This window comes from Nannobrachium achirus (genome assembly GCF_963921795.1).
Source record: "Nannobrachium achirus genome assembly, chromosome: 16".
NCBI classification, from domain to species: Eukaryota; Metazoa; Chordata; class Actinopteri; order Myctophiformes; family Myctophidae; genus Nannobrachium; species Nannobrachium achirus.
The window spans coordinates 41,499,890-41,520,009 of NC_137823.1; the positions used below are offsets into that span (position 1 = coordinate 41,499,890).

Consider the following 20,120-nt stretch of genomic DNA (forward strand, 5'->3'; position numbering starts at 1 on the left):
CTTTTTTCCTGTGGAGTAAAAAAAGAAATAAGTTAGAAGTACAGTTGGTTTCACAATGTGTTGAAATACAAAGAGCACAAACTAAAAATCCTTAAGTCATACCTTAGAGGAGTTGTGTGGAAATAAAAAAAAAAAATGAAAATGAGTTTCCCCCACCTATAAAAGTTATTTAAGATTAGTTATAAAGTAGCTGATTATTCTATTGGAATAATGATCACACTCCCCATCACGTGTGTGTGCATGTGTGTTTGTGTGTGTGTGTGAGTGAGTGAGTGAGAGAGAGAGAGAGAGAGAGAGAGAGAGAGAGAGAGAGAGGGAGAATAATGTACACATTTCAAAATTCTGTAGAAAATGAGTAATCATTTCAAAATGAAATATAATATGACTACCACAACTAAAGTCAACATACCTTGGGACCTTAGTACCTTTTCTTTTCTTTTTTAAATACTTTAACATCACCTATTGTTTATAATAGAGATCCTTACCAAGCGTTTGTTCAGACCTGAATCTGACTACATTCTCCACTATATCTTCTAACAATCTAACCTTTAGTCAAAGCCAAGTGGCACAGCCATAATGGTTACATTCTATATAATAGGATAGATCAGTTGTCATGAAGATGAAAATGTTTAAATCAAATAGCAGTCTTTTCTTATTTTATATATTTTGTTTATAATGCTCTGGCTCACCTTTGTAATTGATTATCCAGCAATTCCTGTGTGAAAATATAAAGTTCTGTGAGCGTCGAATTCCAGGTGATTATGCTTGTTCTACCCAGGAAAGACACAGCACTCAACCAGGGGCCAGTGGTCCAACAAGAAGAACTAGTTTGTTTTCATGTGTTAATGGTCTGTATTTGTTTATGGCAACATGCATAGGCACAGACTACAGAGTACTGTAAATGGGAAAAGAGTAGATATGAGAGTGATCAACAATTCGTTTTAAAATAAAATAATGACATAAAGCAGTGACATGTAGGACAAAAAGAGGCATAAAAATAGAGAGAATCTGCATTACTTTTAGAATGGATTTGAAAGATGACCTGAGAGTATGAGCGCGTCTCAGCCAATCACAGTGTTGGGGGCGCGGTTGAACATCAACGTGGCTTACCTGCACATCTTTTACGGCTGTGACTGTGATTTTGGGCAGTGGTGACTATGAACTGACTGGCTGTCACAACAGCCCACAAAGTAAAACAATAACAAGTTAATGCTGATTTTTTTTACCTTTTTTTCCACTTTCTCATTTTTCACTTTCACGTTCTTTAAACTGTCTTGCCTCAAATGTTTTCAGAAATATTTAGTGTACTGTTTAGATTTAAATAGAGATTGTTTCTGAGCTAGATACCTGAACGGGCCTGTCTAGCCAGGCCTAGGGGCCCAAAGGTCAGGGGGGGTTTACAAACTGTTGGACACTATTCCAGATTACTCTAAATAAAAGTCCAGTATTCAAAATGTACTTGAGTACAAAAGTATTGGCATCAAAATGTACTAAAAGTACTCAGTGTGCAAAATGTCCCATTTCAAGTTTTCAAATGTAAAAAAAAAGAAGAAAAAAGTAAAAAAGAAAATGGCTGACCTACAATATCTTGGAGCTTGTAGATAGTGTTTTTCTTTTCTTCAAATGGCCAAATGTTTACAGGGCTGTGGTTAATGCATGTTTTGTAATTCTAATCAAAATCTACAAAGTATCTACTAATCAATGTAGTGGAGTAAAAGCACAATATTTGGATCAGAGATGTAGTGGAGTAGAAGTAAAAGTATTGGAAATTGTAAATACTCAAGTAAATTACAAATACCTAAACATTTTACTATAGTACAGTACTTAGTTACTTTACACCACTGGTGTTTGAGGGGCCCTAGTGTACAGGCCCAGGGAGGGACCCATACCGGTATATAGTCATGCGTGTGCCTTGTTAACATTCAAGATGCAGCACTGCTCTCTAGTGTCTATGTATAATGAATCACATTATGTGGAAGATTCATATACATATACAAGATACATATACATACATATTACCTAGTTATTACCAAAAAGCGCTGAAGGCAGCTAATAAGCTTATTATGTCCTGAAAGGACCCGTTTTTATATTCCTTTTGCACATGTATATTTGTATTCAGGACAATGTATCCCACCCATCTTTGATGAGAGTTTTCTGGCCAACATCAGTCATTCCAAAGATGCTCTTGAGAGGGAGATGGATGAGGGCGGATATGCTGTAAACCAACTCCTAAATGGTAATCTCACTTTAGAAGAGGTTATAAGGGCCATTGATAAAGCATAAAATGGAAAAGCAGCTGGAATAGAGGGCCTTTATAATGAAGTTCTTAAAGCTCCCAAGATATTGCCTGTTTTGTTTAGTTTATTTCAGACATGTTTTAAATATAGTATTATTCCTTCCCTTTGGTATAAGTCTATCATTAAACCAATTCCCAAATCTGCCAAGAATGATCCAACGGTCCCTCTAAATTATAGGGGCATTAGTCTCATGAGTACTGTTTACAAACTATATTCTAGTATTCTAAACAGTAGGCTCTCTTATTATTTGGAGGAATTTGATATATTGGCTGATGAGCAGAATGGATTCAGGAAGCACAGGGCCTGTATTGATCATATCTATACAGTATCCACAGTGATTAAAGGAAGAATTGAAGAGGGGAAATCTACCTATGCATGTTTTATAGACTTTCAAAAGGCTTTTGATTGGGTTAATAGAGATTTGCTTTTCTTTAAATTACTCCAGAGTGGTGTCGATGGTAGATTTTACAAAGCTATTAAAGTATTATATGAGGTTCCTGTAGCATCTGTTCAAGTGAATGACTTCACTACTGGTTGGTTTTCAACACCATTTGGAGTGAAGCAGGGAGATGTTTTATCTCCATCTTTATTTGCTATTTTTGTTAATGATCTAGTCCAGGAGATTAAAGACTCCGGTCTAGAGGTCATGTTGGATGATGTTGTTGTAAGCTGTTTACTTTATGCGGATGATATAGTCCTCCTGGCAGAGTCTGGAGATGCTTTACAGAAGATGCTGAATATTGTTCAATTCTGGTGCTCAAAATGGAGGTTTATGATTAATCAAAGTAAAACTCAGATTATGCACTTTAGAAAAAAAGGCACAGTAAGATCTCTTCAGAACTTCTCATTTGGTACCCTGTCTTTGGACTATACTGAAGCATATAAGTACTTGGGCTTTACACTAGATGAATTCATGTCTTATGAATCTGGAATTGCAATATTGGCAGACTCTGCGGGTAGAGCTGTTGGGTCAATAATTAGTAAAATGAAATTTTGTAAAGATATTGGTTATTCCACATACTCACAGCTCTATGATGCATGTGTTTGTCCTATACTCGTTTATGCTGCAGGTGTTTGGGGTTTTAAGGACGTCAAACAGGTACATTCTATCCAGAATAGAGCCATAAGGTGTTTCCTTGGGGTACATGCATTTGCCCCATCTCTTGCGATCCAGGGAGATATGGGTTGGGAACCGATGGAGATCAGGCAAAAGGGAGAAGTGATTCGGTTGTGGAACCGCCTCGTTAATATGTCAGAGAGTAGGTTAACAAAAAAGGTCTTCAACTGGGATAAGGCACACAATGGGCCATGGACGAAGGGAGTTTTTTCTATTCTCAGAGAGGCAGATCTGGCGTATGTTTTTCTTAATATGCTTTGTTGTAACATTAACTTGTTGAAACAAAAAATATTTTGTAATCACAAAGAGAAATGGTCAAACGACATATGGTCTAAGCCAAAACTTAGATCATATGTCCAGATTAAGCATTGTTTTGGTACTGAGCCCTATGTCAAATCCTTTTTAACCAGAAACCAACGGTCATTGTGTGCTCAGCTGAGAGCTGGTATCCTACCTCTAGCTATTGAGGTGGGGAGGTTCTCAGCTGTACCAGAAGAGAATAGGATATGTAATGTATGTGACCTGAAAGATGTTGAGAATGAATTTCATTTCATGTTTTATTGTACTCTATATGATGATTTGAGGGTCCCTTTGTTTGATATAATGCAAAAACGAAAACCTGAGCTGTTCTGGGAAGATGATGGACAGAAGTTAGAATGGTTGTTTAATTATGAAGTCTTTAAGACGGCACATTTTGTTTCCCTAGCCTGGAGTAGAAGACAGTCTCAGCTCTTCAAATAGTAGCTTGAGTGTTAAAGTTGGTTATTTGTTTGATCATTGTTTGTGTGAATTGTTATGTCGGTGAATTGTTTTTGTTAAATGAAATGTAAAGTGTCCTGTAAGTCCATATGGGCTGGGCTTCCTTGGAAGCATGACACTAAAATAAAGAAAAATCAATCAATCAATCAATGTATAGCCTACATGACAAACAAAGAAAACAGACTTAAAGGACCACCTCACCTCTGGGACAACCAGATCTTATTTTATAGTTAATTGTTTGGGACACGATCAACACAATCCTGAGTTATTTTTTTGTGATCAAGTTTTTAGATATCTTAGTATTTCAGCATGCTACAACTGGTCATATGATGCATTTTGCATCTATAACATAACTATAAAATATGGTGGTGAGGTGGTCCTTTAAGTCTTAATAAAAAAAAATAAAAAAAACAGAAACGAAGAGAATACCCCCCTCCTTGTTTTGCTTCATAATCCATAATAAATTACCGTATAAAATAATCACAATATAAGATCATAATAAACTGGTTAGTACCTTCTGGTTAGTACCATTGTGATGTCTCCTTGCACCTCCAGTCCTGTGTATGTGGGTGTATTCTCTTTCAGGAAGTGGATAACCAAAGTGTTGGACGCTTGTCAGGGAAATGAGGAACACCTGAGCAAGCTGCTCAGAGGGGATAAAAGCCCTTTGTTTGGTTTGCTTTGGATTTTGCCTTTATTTTACATCTTGCAACACCCCACACATACCCTCAAATACAGCACTGACAATATTGATTTATTGTTGTGTTAGTTTATTCTGATTTGTAAAACATTTGACTGGCAATATCAATACGTTCACAAGAACCAGCAGAGACCATTATGAAACAGCTTTTAACTACCCGCCAACCACGCCATTGACGTAAGTTTGCTATGAGGAAATATCAAATCCTGAAATGTGGAAAAAGTGGGTGTAAGTGATGTACAGGTATTTGTGTCAAAGTTGTATCTCTCTCTCTCTCTCTCTCTCTCTCTCTCTCTCTCTCTCTCTCTCTCTCTCTCACTCTGTTAGGGATACACAATTTATACAGTCAGGAGAGAGATCTCCACATCATCAGCTTCAATTTCAATTTGTTCTGCAAATTAAAAATTGTCTCGTCACTGACTCCATTTTCTCTTCCAGTAAAATTCCTTACAAGCCTTTATCTTTTGTACAGGCTCCGTACTTTTACAAATATCATACATGAAATTACTTCTCTGGTAGGGATTTACCTTACAGTATTGAGATGGAATATGCTCAGATATCCCGAGAAACATTTGGCCAGTGAGGATGGACTCATTGTGGGCTCGCTGCAGCAGCAGTATAGTTGTTCTATAGTTGTTCTCACCATTTAAAGATATATTCTCCTTGAACTTTGGCACTTATCTACTCCTACATACTTACACCTAGAAACACCATTAACTTTAATTATGTTCATCTTAATGTGGAATCTTGCGCTTGTTTTCTTTATAGTTTTTTAGATATTTAATTTTTAAAACTTAATTGATAAAACTTTGGACCCTTCCTATTCATTCATACTTTCACAGTTTAAAAAAAATCAACATTACTGTGGACATGCACAAGACATGTGAACAAGATATGGGTTTAATATTGATGACATCAGGGATCTCCATATACAGTATGGGCATAAAAGGGACAAGGACGGAATTCATTTGCAAGTGTGACTCGCATCACAGCAAACAAACTTGCAATTTCCCAGAATTGTATCTTTCTAGTTTTCATTTGGTACTGCAAAGTATATTTTAATGCTGAAATGTTTTGCTTGAAGCGAGCCCACATTGTTTCTTCAGGAACAATATGATCTAGTATTTGAGAATTTACTCTCTAAATGCTTTGCCCGATGGAAGCGTTCCTCCAGCAAGGAGAGAGCCAGCGATGAATGAGGCAGAGTGAGCAGCTTACAGTACATAGTCAAAAACTTGATCATAAGAAAAACTGAGCGCAGCTGTCTCCAGCTGCCTGTCAGTCAACACTGCACGCACGTGTTGGGACATACCTCACTTCAATGATCCACCAAGGTGCTGAACTCTGCCGTCACTGACAGAGACACTAACATGATCGGCCACAACATCCTACTACAGTATATAATAAGGTAACCTCTGTCAATCAGACGGTCACTCATAAACTGTCTATTCCGCATCATTCTCCTCAGTGGCTTGAGCAATTGATCTCAACTTGTATGGCCATTGACTATTAGCGTTTCTGTGTAAGAGATTACAAGTTCGGGCTATGGGATCTGTCAGCAGCAGGCATATCAACTTTAAAAAGGATGGACCTTCTATATGGAAGGGACTGCACTGCTCACTCCAGATAACAGACTGCATTACAGTAAGTGATTTATTAGCAGTGCTAGTAGTAAGTTGTGCATCATTGTTCTCTGGAGTGTCCTTATGGAAGGTCCATTATTTATAACAGTTTATATACCTGTCTTGTACTTGCTACAAGTTTTTGGCATCGCTCTGAACAACCAGTTTCCGTTCCAGTTGGCACCTTTTATTTTTCTTATTATTACAATAACAGAATAGGCAGAGAATGAAAACACATTGCATGGATGCACCTGGGACGTATCCTCAGTGATGTAGCTCAAGGTCATAGAGGTTTCAACATCATACCCCTGGTTCCTGAGGCTCGACTGGCCCTCCTAAGGCCTCACCGTGGGTGTGTTGAACTTGGGCCTCTTCCTCACGGAAGACACAGGCTGAGGCGCCAACCCATGATATTACTAATTAATTTTCCCAACTCCCCTCCCTACTGGTATCTAAACAAAGGTCAATACCAAAAATTATTTGGCCTCTGTTTGAGATCATATACTTCCACTAATACAGGACGTTAATCAACTCAATCACATAGTTGTTGAAGCCCGTTATGCCATTATGTAATTTTATGTCAACCAAAAGAAAAGAAAAAAAAAGAAAAGAAAAGAAAAGAAAAGAAAAGAAGTTCAAGACGATGGTGAATTATATAGTTATTGCTATGAACGGCCCTATAAACTTTTTCAACTCGAACAGAAATTTCTACTCTAAACAACACGAATATCAAAAGAACATTATCAAAGACTTTATTTGACTACATCAATGTGAATGAATAAAACAAACTGCAAGGTATGAATGCAATGCACAATCTCTGTAAAGCGCTAAAGGCGCTATATGCACCTTTTACCATTTATTTACCATTTACACACACGTACAGCACACACACACACACACACACACACACACACACACACACACACACACACACACACACACACACACACACACACACACACACACACACACACAGATAGATGACGGTGCGTTTTATCTGCAGCATGCCATCCCGAAACAACAAAACCACAAGGAACTGGTAAAGAAAGACATGCCTGTATTTGGAAATGTCATGTCTGTTTTTACGATAGTATGGTAATTATACCGCTTGTAGCAAGACAGGAGTTTTGCAAGTAACAAGTTCTACAAGCTGTATGATTGATGTTTGACAAGGACGGTATGTCACTAGAACAATGCAAAGCTTGGTTGTCAAAACAGGCAATATATTTTTAGTGGCTAGATAACTGGCACGGCAGCATTTAAAGGAATGCAGGATTTTTTTTAGGGTGTAGCTACAACCTGCATTGCTTATATAGCAAGTGCTTTTCCCAATACGATAATACCATAGAGTTATATAAAAACTAAAAGGCGGGTGCCCCCGGTTGGGGGTTCTAATTTTGTTCCATGGTAAGAGTCAAGCAGAATAAAACACTGTAAGAGAACATTCATTCCAAATCAATTACTAGCCATCTTAACATGTTAATGATATGATATCCATGAACAATCTGTACTTTTTTTTGTTCATCTCAAGTCCTCTGCAGCTCTAACCGCAAGTGGTGGGATTTTACGCTAAACCGCTTATTTGTATTGCTCGACTATCGATCTGACTTTCATAATGCCGGAAATGTCTCCAAAGAGTTTCGTCTCTGTGATGCAGCTGCTGGCGATCTGCCGCTAGACCCCTCCCAGCTAACTCGCTAGAAATGGACTTTTATTTATTTTCGCCTCTACCACTGCTCTACATGGATGGAATAACATCAGATTACCGTAAAAAAAAAAAAAAGCACTCATCTGGAATTCTCCTTTAATGGACCACTTTCAGCCTGGTGTTCATATTTTGTGCATTTTCTCAAAGTATTCAAAAAGTCTTTAGAATTTTTCAAAGTGATTGTGGAGTGGATATTTTAGCTATTTCTGAAATAGATACATGGAAAATAACCCCAAAAGTGTTATAAAGTGAATTGCATGCATTGAGTGTACACAATTGGCAATCTGAAAATATATTTTCTGTTTATTAACAAGCTGGAGAGACACCATATCACTGATACCGTAAACACACCCGACAGGAATGATTACTCTCAGAATACAGAGCTTTAATGTTTCAACAAACAACAGATAATAATATCACTTACAGCAACTGTAATCATCATCATCATCATCATCATCATCATCATCATCATATACTTTAAAAACCATTGTAGTCTAACACCTTAGAGAAAAACAAACCTGACATTGTCAGTATGAAAAGAACCATTCATTAAGATTATGTACAACACTGTAACCCTTGTCCCGTGACATGTAATCACAGGCAAGACAAATAGGTTGAGTGAACTCATTCTGTGTTGAGAGAAGATGACGTGTAGCTTTGTAGAACTTTCTCCACTGGAAGTACTGCATGTACTTCATATCATCCTGGTCCAACTGATACAAATACTCGGCCAGTGATCTGGCATCTGGGAAGTCATTGACATGAATGAAAGAGTCAGATGGCATGAACTCTTCGTAATTCTCTCTTGGTGGGCCCAGAACGACTGGCACTGTTCCCACTACCAAAGGTCCGTTCACCTTTTCTGTGATGTAGTCTCTGTGGATGGAGTTTTCAAATGCAAGGTAAAACTTGCAACTAGCCAGGGTTGGGTAATAGTCCTCAAAGCCCAGCCATGCTGAGTAAGCCCCACCATAGAGATGGACATCGATGTACTTTTTTAATTCATCATAGTATTGCATCCTGGCACCTACACCGGCTGTAAATTTGTTGGACACAATCCAACAGACCGTCTTGTCTTTCTTTGGCAAGACAAAGTCATCATCTGCCACAGGTTTCTTTGTTATAAGGTCGTACCTTGCTATGATGTCAGCATCTCGTCTGTAGCTCAGTGTCAGATTGAACAGATTATCAATACCTGGTATTCTTTCTGTATGAGTCGGTGACTCTACATGATACCAAATCCATTTTTGGAAATGAGGCCGTACTTTTGGCAAGTTTTCTGCGTATGGTTGAAGGTGTTTATGATAGACTATGATGGCATCTGCTTTATTGTAAAGAGATTGGTCATATGTCAGCTCACAGCTATCTATGTTAAAGTGGGTCAAACAGTCCCTGAAATCAAACTTTGTACCAAGTGGAGGGGTCCACACAATGACAATAGGCTTGGTGCGGGGCTCCAATGGAAGAATGTCACTGTTTTCTTGGATTTCAGGAGAGCATAAATGAGATGCCCCATCAAAGTAAAAGAAAAATATAATTGTGCACACCACTCCTAAAGCCATTATGATCTCAAGACGTGAATTCTTGCAAAATGGCATCTTTGTCCTGTTGAATAAAATTAACAAGTTATTTGACAGCACTTTATTTCACAATGGGTTAAATAAGATAAGCCTATAAACAAATAAATTAAAGCTTAAGAGAATGCTTGTTTTAAGATTTCAGATTTTTGGTTAAAATCGGTCGTTTTAGGAACATACTGTTTGTATACAGTATTTGTAAACGAGACATGTTTCTGTATATATTAAATGTCATTTACAAAATCTTTAATATGGTTTTCTGTTTACCAGTAGAATAAAACAGTTATACTGAAGTTTAGTAATAAAGGATCTGATTTTTTTTTTTTTGGAACAATGTCTCACGAACAGAGAGAGAGAGAGAGAGAGAGAGAGAGAGAGAGAGAGAGAGAGAGAGAGAGAGAGAGAGAGAGAGAGAGAGAGAGAGAGAGAGAAGAATGTCATGTGAAATTTCATGCCAATAATGCCTATTGAATTGAATGTCCGTAATATACTCTATTTAAACGATAGCTCAAGCGAATACATTGTGGTTCTTTCTTCTGATTTTAGCTTAATTTAAAATGAATTAAAAGTTGTTACTAATTTTGCCTATTGTTTATACAGTAATAGAGATCCCTAGCAAGTGTTTTTTTTTTCCAGACCTGACTCAAGACTATCTCCTAACAACTTCCTAACAACCTAACCCTTAGTCAAAGACAGGATGTAGGCTACAGTAATCTACAGAACTTACAATTCACAGTACACATAAAATAAAAGTCACAGCCATAAAGTATTGCATTCTATCATATCATAGTTTTTCAGCAGTACTGAATAGTTTAAATAACACTCTAGCTCACCTTTTGTAATTGATGCTGCACTTCCTGTGAGTAAATGACAAGTACTGTGACTGTGGTTTCTCTCTCTCTCACTCACTCACTCTCTCTCTCTCTCTCTCTCTCTCTCTCTCTCTCTCTCTCTCTCTCTCTCTCTCTCTCTCTCTCTGGTCAAACTAGTATAACCCGTTTAATTATTACTTGGGAAAGAATCATTCTTGTATAGCTTGTATGTTTGGTTTTCTGCTCTATACATGTTTTTACAAAAGCATATTTAAAAAGCATTCATAAGAAGTTTGTAATATCATCTATTTTCAAACCGCCTAGGTACGAAATAGGGCTAAAGTGGTTTATGTATTTTTTATAACTAGAAGCTCGGCCGAGCGTCTAGTCGGCAACCTGGCCAAATCGGGAACAATGTAAATAGGGAATGAATGCCCCGCCCTTTAATGCAAAACCCCATTATACCTGTTGTCATAGGATCCGTTTTGACCATCTGTTTACGTGTGTACATTTATGCCCACATATGGAGATCAATCAATTCTATTTGGTACGCAAATCAGACAATGCAGGTTAAATGGTGTTCGGCAAGGGGGGATTTTGTCTCCTATTTTATTCAACATTTAGGCTACATGGATGATATATCTGGTGAATTAAATAAGTGCAATATGGGCTGTCTTTGAAAAAGAAGGTTTTATAGTGTGCTTCTATTTTAAAAATGTGTATGTTTAAAGTGTTGCTTTTCTCTGTATCGGGCAGAATGCATTCTCTGAATAAACCAATGTATTATTGTACTCCGTTTTCTCTTCTCATATTTGGCTTTGCGTCTTTTACTTTTCAAAAATAACTCCGACTATTAGAGCTTTTAATTATAAGGTTAAAAGGTCCTATTTATCAACTCATCAACTCTATTATCAATCACTTATTAATTCTATTATCAATCACCACGTTGATGACATGGTCGTTCTGATCCCATACAGTGGAGGGTTACAGCAGCTATTGAAAGTGTGCTCGAATTATATGGCAATGATCATGACATAATTTACCATGCAAAAAAGAGTAGTGTCATAATTGTGGGACGCCACGAAGACAAGAAATTGGCCTTCCCAGCCTTTCACTTATGTGACAGTCGTCTTGCTGTATGGCAGGAAATCAAGTACCTTGGCCACATTTTCACAGATATCTAGAAACAGTGCCACAAACTTTATGCCCAGGCTAATGTGTTGCTTCGCAGGTTCAGTAGCCTACAACCTTCTCGTGGTGCACATACAAGAAAGGTAGCATGCAGAGGCTTAAAGTGGCCCACAATGATGCCCTGAGGATACTATTTAAAGTCCCTAGATGGCATAGTGCCAGTCACTGGCATAGTGCCAGTTTGTAACATGTGGAATCCACACCCATGAGGCTCTCATAAGGTATGTATGCATTCATGTCTCACCTGGATGAGTCCCAGAACAGTATCATTGAGGATAATAGTCAATCCTGGGAAGAGTTGTCTCCTCTCTCTCTTGTCCAGGCTTGGTTAACTTTTTTCTTTTGACTTTGAAGTTTATTTTCTTCATTGTTCATTTGACAGGGATGTACAGGGCGTATAGGGGCGAGGTCCCAAATGCTTTGGTGACATACTGATTGTACGCATACATTGAAGCATACATTATTGGTCACAGGGAGAGCACTGAGAGACTTGTTTGTGGAGATGTAGGCCTATGACTCATTTGAATACCAGAGAGCAGCTAGAGACGGATTATGGATTCTTTTAGACTTTATTCATTGTTTTAATTGTATTAATTGTTTTGTATAGCCCTCAACCATATTGCCAAGTTTCGTAAAAAACTACTGCACGGTGCAGAAAGTAGGCAGAAGAAGAATAATACAAATCTAGTACAGTAGCTCAAGCCTTTCAGGCTTGGCCCCTAATAGTAAGGGGATTTTATAAGATATTTGACCAATCTGCGAAGTAAATCGTTACCAAGAAATTTCTTCACCAATATGTGTCTAAAGGTGTGTAATAATATGTACTACAAGGTTGAAATTCAACTCCCGGGGGAGTTGAATTGAACTATACAGGAAAAAAATACAAAAAAATAAATATGCTTTAAGTAGCATGTGAGGGGTCAAACTAGGGGGTTTTTCATGATGCTGAATCCATTGCAAGCATTTGTTTTGCATGAAAAACATTCCTTGGGCTAAAAACCGATCCACAAAACGATGTTTTAGTGATGAATCATCAATTTTCACCGTTTTGTAGGGGCCATTTGTAGCCCACGGAAAGTTTTACTTGCAAAACACATTTCTGTACACTACTCCTACAGACTTTGTCCAAAAATCACGCAAATCGGTAGACAATATCTACCGATCATCATGGATATGTCCGATTTTCTATATTCCATCCTGATTGGCTACAATTGGCTTCCAAACTTTGCAGGATTGCTCTGTTTTGAACAAAATGCCTCAAATCATGAACACAGCGTGAAATCTTGGTGAAATTGGGCGTGCACGTTCCCACTAGGCAGAGGAAGAAATGCCACTTCAAATTTCTCAAATCAGCCTCATGGTGGCGCTATAACAGGCCGCCTGGCCTGGTGGAGACCTGTGCTCGGAAGAGCACTGCTTCTAGTTATGTATAGGCCTACCTGTACAGACAGATTAAATCTGTTTAATCTCCAATTAAACTGTAACAAGCTTCACGTTCATAAACGTCTTTGTTTAGTTATTTGGTCTGCTTTTGTTTTCTCCTCCAAGTTATCAAAACTGAGGTTTTCACGCTAGACTTTCGCTCACTATATGGCTGGCTCACGTGGACAGATGGATCATTGGTATTCCTTCCGAGGACAAGTGTCTACAGACCAGTAAGCTCTGTGATGCATATCTGTCTGCTGGTGACACTTAACTTGTTCTGCTGGTGACACTTAACTTGTCAACCTCACGCAAACACAAGTCTGTCTGTTATGTGTGTCAGAGCGTGAGACCATGTCTGTATGTTTAAGTCACTAGGGAAGCGAATGCCTCCCTGGAGCGAGGCTCTACAGTATATCCTATATACCAGGGGTGCCCAAAAAGTAGATTGTGATCTCTGATCTACCAGTAGAGCACAAAGGCTGAGACACAAAGACCACATGACATGCCCCTAAAAATATATATGTAATTAAAATATAATCACAAACCCCCCTTTTTTGTCATCTGTCACTTGAATTTAAGGTGACTTGATTGAATTGACATCAAGAAGGGCCTGTCAGTCATGGCTTCTAAATTAGGCAAATCCCACAATGCAATGCATTGTTTTCAAGAGTCAGTTACAAAGAACCCAAAAACCTACCACTTCCATACAGAATGTGATGAAAACTTTCCCCCCACTATTTCCCTTTTCCAGTGTGTTTGTCTTATATGTAACACCAGCGCCGCTATTCCAAAGCCACCTTTTACATTTCAATACATTTCCAGTTATGTCCAAGACTCAAACCAGCATGTATTTTTTGTCGTCCATCTTTCATAAATATGCAACGGTACCTAGCATATCAGCTGTATCTTGCAGAATCATGGTTATATTGCATGAAGTCTATAATTTGAACTCTTCACAGGTGGTGATTCTGGTTAAAACCCCAGGTGTTTTGCCTGTATTTAGGTTCCTGCTATGGGATGACATTTCTTCTCTTATTTGTTGTCCAATGCTCAAGCTTTTAGTGCCCTGCTGAGTGCACTGTTCAGGAGCGGTGTGACACAACGTGATGCTTCCTCAAAATAGATTGGACGTACACCTGTTTTTTACCATCACCAAACTACAGGGGTTCGATAAAAATACAGGTATTTAGAGTCCATTAATGCATCGCTAAATCCATATTGACCAGTAGACTGTTTTTTAATGAATTTATCTAATCTATTATTGAAGAGTTGTTCTAAAAAATTGAGAATTGTGGAAATAAAGAAACAGGTCTGTAATTTGTGAAGTTGTGTTTGTCCCCATATTTAAACATGACTTTAGCTGTATTCTTGTTGCTTGGACATGTACTGGTTTGAAAGTTTCAGATAGTGGTTTAGAAATCCCTCAAATTATCTTTTTGACTTAATTTCATATCAATATCATTACAGTCAGTGGACATTTTATTACTAGTAAGACACCTCAGGGCGACATGCGACCTCGCCGCGCCAATTCTTGGCCACCTGCATGGCCAGTGATTTATATCCATATATGGAGACCCCTGGTTCCCATATATGGAGATCCATGTACTGTATGGAGATATGCTGTGAGAGCCCAAGCATGCTTACTCAGTTATTTGTTATGTGAAAGTCCTATGATGTCTATGACATCTGACATCATACCCTTTAATGCCCATACATGGAGATCCCTGTCTGCAGAACCAGACCAGGAGAAGTTATTTTTGGCCAACCTTATTTGTTTTAAATTGTCGTGTCTGCCTAGGACCAGCTGTGAAAAATGCTGCACTAATTTTAATGTGTGTGTGTGGAGGGAAATAAATATAAAACCCCAACCCCCACATTCCTGGACTTTGATCCATTCTTTGGAGGAGATGGAGGAAATGCTGTAGTCTCTTAGAAAGGAATACCAGCACTCTGATCCATTTAGGATTTCTTGTTTATTATTAATATTACTACTCTAAATTAATAATAAGAACTTTGTCACTGTAACATTTAGTTTTGAAATTTTGAAGCAAGTCTTTCGTTTGCCTCTCTAAAGCAGACTGTATACACAAAGCGACATGATTCAAATAATGATTGATATGCTGCTCCATGATGCAAAATGATGAAACCACCACCATCCCTCTCCTGCCTGTTACAACAACAGCATATAGAATGAAAAGACTGTATATGGTAAGCGTCTCTTTAACCCTGAGGCTGAAAACTCGATTTTCTCGTTTGTTTTGAGATGGACGAGGCTGCTCTTGAGATGAATGGAACGGAGAAGGAATGAAGGAGAACCGAACAATCTAGTTTGGTTTGATAATTATCTTTTTGTGTGTAAAACTTCATCCTTCAGACGTCACCGCTTTAAACTAGAAGTGCTTTGTATGCATTGATGCATTACACGTTCACTTGTCACTCTGAAACTGAAAGATTTCGTTTAGCATGTCAATCAACTTCATTGTCATCACGAGCATATAGGTTTAAAGGCTTTTTCTAGGGCATGTTTTGTTACAGAGAATAGAGTTTTTTCTCTTTCATCAGAAGGGAGTGGATCGAGTTTTGTGGGTTTTTCTTTTTCAGTAAGAAGGGAGAGAATAGAGATTTTGGTTTAGTTTAGTTTGGTTTAGTTTAGTTTAGTTTAGTTTAGTTTGTGAGGAGGAGAGGATTGAGGTAAAGTGAGAAACACAGGACAGAACAGGTCAAGATGCTGCTGCTACTGTATGTGTTAGTGGTGTGTGTGTCTGTAAGCATCCACTGTGATGATGACCTGTCCATGCTGCAGGACTGCGATGTCATCTACAGGTAGGCATTCTGTCACCATCACCACATTTTACTGGACCACGAATTGTCACTCGAACAATGGCAATGTGATCGTGTTTTTTATTTGCTGTGGAAACTCAAGGAGCTGTGAATATTAACAAAATAGCTGAAATAGAAGATGAAAACGATTATGAAGATTATGCTTAATAATTGCGATTATCTCAACATAATTCTGATCACAGGAATGTCTCAACCCAGAGTGGTGTCTACACCATCTACCCCCATGCTACACCCCTCAAGGTCAGTACTGGACACTAAGTACATTTACATGCATTCACTATTTTTGCATTTTTAGATACTTAATGACTTGTTCACTCCACTATATTGCAAAGATACTGTACTTTTGATTTCACTACATTTTTGCTGTTGTGCAGAAACCTCTGTTTATGTTTTTATATTTTCAAAATTAGGCTAAATCAAGGCCCTACTTTATCATACCACAGCATCACACAGACGTATCAAAAATAGCCAATCGACAAGCTCAAAATGCGATGCAAAGCTATTTTTGCTATTATTTGAATCCTGAAAAGTAACAATGTTGGACGTATGGGTATCAGGGGCGTTTTTATGGGTGTAGAAAGCTGGCCCACCCATCGATTTTGGCCAATTTTCTTATTTTTTTGTGATCATCGTCTTGCTTAATATGAATAAATGAACAGTAGGCTACTTTACAACTGTCGCTCGGATGATGCATCTACTGTACATAGCAGCAGTTGGCTACTGTGTGTTTGGAGGGGGAGTGTTAGTTTATATCTGGAAATGTGTTGTTGCGTTAGGTTGGGATGAAGTGCAGCTGGGAACTCGATGCATTGTATTAGCCTATTAATTATTGTTCATTGCTGCTGCCACCCACACCCGTTGTAACCCCCAAAAACCCTATTAATTTAAAGAAAAAAAAAGAAAAAGAATCACGCCCAACTTTGGGCGCGGGCACAATAGTCCTCCCAAGCTGGGCCCACCCTGAAGTTGCCAGGCACACCCTATTTCTCTGTTCTGGCCTCGCCCCTGACGGGTATGAGGTTTCCACCCGACAAACGACATTATGAACTAGAAAAGAACATTTCTAAGTGTGTAGATCTGCTATTTTATGTGTGTGTGTGTGTGTGTGTGTGTGTGTGTGTGTGTGTGTGTGTGTGTGTGTGTGTGTGTGTGTGTGTGTGTGTGTGTGTGAGAGAGAGAGAGAGAGAGAGAGAGAGAGAGAGAGAGAGAGAGAGAGAGAGAGAGAGAGAGAGAGAGAGAGAGAGAGAGAGAGAGAGAGAGAGAGAGAGAGAGTGAGTGAGTGAGTGAGTGAGTGAGTGAGTGAGTGAGTGAGTGAGTGAGTGATATGCTGCTCCATGATGCAAAATGATAATACCACCACCATCCCTCTCCTGCCTGTTACAACAACAGCAGATATAATGACCCGTGGATGCATGAGGTCACTATGTAACTATTATTTTAGCAAATGTCTGTCCTGGGCACGGAACACCATTTATGGGCATAAAGATCTGCCCAACGGACACTCCAACATGGAACACCATTATATGGGCACAAACGGGCACTCCAACATTACCTCTGAGACTCCTACATTCGATCCCAAATATATATATATATATATATATAACTGTACTGTCCTTTGGTTACTGTTCTACCCCCCATGCAGGTGTACTGTGACATGGACACAGACGGAGGATGGACCGTCATTCAGAGGAAGATGGACGGACATGTCAACTTCTACAGACCCTGGGCTCAGTACAAAGACGGCTTTGGAAACCCTGCAGGCGAGTAGCGCGAAGACAATAACGGTCGCAACCTAATTTCCAGTACACATCTTCAGACCACTTTTGGACAGTATGTTATTGTGGCCTCCTGGTGGTGCTTGAATAGTCCAGGTGGTGCTTGAATAGTCCAATGTCCAATGATTATAGAGATACTGTGTTCCGATTTGCGTGATTTTTGGACAAAATCTGTAGGAGTACTGTCCAAAAATGTGTTTTGCACAAACCCGCCTCCTGGTGGCACTGTAACAGGCCCATGTGAATAATTTGTGCCAGAGGTTCTGCTCTGGCACCCAGGGAGTGTACGGTTTCGCTGCCTTCGTACCAACGGTGCCGGAGATTAGCTGTCCACAGACGGACGGACAGGGGCGAAAACATAATCTTTCTTGGCCATGCCTTTCGGTTTCGGGCTGGCGGAGACTAAAATGCCTCTCTGTGACCATTGATACTTTAAAAATGTTATTTCATATATTATATTGTTTGTATCAGACTTTGGTAGGTATGTGGGCTTTTGGGTTTAAACTAGATATGGTATTCTCCGGCTTGAAATGATTACTTTTTTGTTCATATTAAAAACAAAAAAAGAATGTTCTGAAAATAGCCATCTAAGCTCAGAAGGTGTCACATTTGTAACACAGTGCGTTCGTAGATCGTCTATTTTTGCTACTTTTGTGTGACACAAAAAAAAAAAATGTGGATATATAAGGTTTCTGCCCAACAGTGACGATATACTTTGTCCACCCCCCCTCCCCACTAACAGCCGAGTTCTGGCTGGGACTGGACCACATGAATCTGCTCACCAAGGACCAGCGCTACCAGCTGAGGCTGGACGTGGAGGACTTTGAGGGGAACACGGCCTTTGCTTTTTACTCCCACTTCTCTGTGGGCTCCGAGGCGAACGACTACAAGCTGCAGGTCTAAAGAAAAAATGACATACAACCAGATAGACTGTAAAAGAAATATTTTTTCACAGCATGTACTTGTTTTACAGCATGTAATATTGCCACAGGCTGGGGCGGCACCTGTCTGCAGGGAGTGTGGGGGCGGGAGGAGTATAGGACGAAGTCGAAGGCTCTGTCTACACTTCACTCATGTAGAACCTTTGTAGAAGCACACCAGCTTAAATGTTTAGTTAAAGGTGTATTCAGTGATAATGAAAGTGGCCGGGGGTCATCTTGTCACAGCGTGGAAATGTTTAGTTTTTTATAGATTTTTTACACCATTATAATGTTCTCGTTTTAGACCCAATCACTGAATATCGCTAGGCCTACGTCTCCAGCTTCAGGATATGTATGATACTGATTTACTACGACACTGTGGCATTTTATGAGCATTTAGCAGACGTTCTTAATTCAGAGTGACTGTGGTTCTCAAAACTTTTATTTTGACCATCATAGCTAAACATCATAACATAACTACGGCCATACTCTACCCTGATTGGTCGAGGACTGGCTGGCCACCTCTGAAAATGGAATCTAGCTATGCTCGCAACACGGGCCATGGTGGAAGTCCTTATATGGTCAGCACACATTCTAGCGAGGAGAATGAATGGAAAAATGTACCAATTATATTTTTATTTGAATGAAATAGAATCACTGAATATACCTTTAAGGGCTTAAGTGGCTAACTCATAATGTACTTTTACCCACTTCCTAGAAATGTAGTACAAAAGATTTAACATACTCGGGTAAAGTACAGATAGATACAAAGACAAAAATGTGGTCTTAAATAGCCTCGATTTTATTACGACTGAGAAATCTTTAAGTTGTTAGATGTAAGAGGACCCTAATGTGAACAGTTCTCAAGTTAAACTGTCCCCCACTGTCGTAGGTGTCAGGCTTCAAGGAGGGAGGCGTGGGGGATTCCATGACGCATCGCGACGGACGCAAGTTCTCCACCTTCGATAAGAATGAGGAGCAGTGGAACAAGAACTGCACAAATCAGTATGATGGTGCTTTCTGGCACGACCACCACACCTGTCACTACAACAACCCCAATGGCTTCTACCTGTGGCACAATAAAACCTCGCCACTTAAAATATTCTGCATATGCATGAAGATCAGACGGGATTCTTAAGTACTTGAACCTCTGCATGCATATTTGAGCATGTACTGTAGATCTGCTATTTCCACATTTTTTAAATTAGGGCTTAAACGTTTAATTAATTTTGTATTTTTGTGTAAGAGTCCCAGGGAGACAACAAATCAGTTTTTTGCGGGTCTTGGTCTTATTGCTGTAATGTAAAATAGACTTGCCCTTTCTTCTTTTCTGTATCACAATGACATGGTCTGCCAATATTACAGTACAAACAAAA

The 20,120-nt window shown here is 39.0% G+C and overlaps 2 protein-coding genes across 2 annotated transcripts in view; one reads left to right on the forward strand and one right to left on the reverse strand.

The window, feature by feature from the left end:
- Positions 1 to 8,730: 8,730 nt before the first annotated feature.
- Positions 8,731 to 9,765, reverse strand: LOC308301038 (4-galactosyl-N-acetylglucosaminide 3-alpha-L-fucosyltransferase 9-like; the record flags this gene model as incomplete). The annotated part of the gene is made up of 1 exon (XM_080744936.1): positions 8,731 to 9,765. The coding sequence occupies one exon, from the start codon at positions 9,763 to 9,765 to the stop codon at positions 8,731 to 8,733; it is 1,035 nt and encodes a 344-aa protein (XP_080601062.1).
- A 6,168-nt stretch (positions 9,766 to 15,933) lies between these two features.
- Positions 15,934 to 20,120, forward strand: part of olfcb1 (olfactory receptor C family, b1) — a gene marked incomplete at both ends in the record, with an annotated part of 34,659 nt that continues 30,472 nt past the window's right edge. Inside the window, 5 exons of the mRNA XM_080744937.1 lie at positions 15,934 to 16,031; positions 16,232 to 16,289; positions 17,692 to 17,809; positions 18,567 to 18,721; positions 19,637 to 19,818. Of these exons, the coding sequence (XP_080601063.1) occupies positions 15,934 to 16,031; positions 16,232 to 16,289; positions 17,692 to 17,809; positions 18,567 to 18,721; positions 19,637 to 19,818 (611 nt within the window). The remainder of the gene's footprint in view (positions 16,032 to 16,231; positions 16,290 to 17,691; positions 17,810 to 18,566; positions 18,722 to 19,636; positions 19,819 to 20,120) is intronic.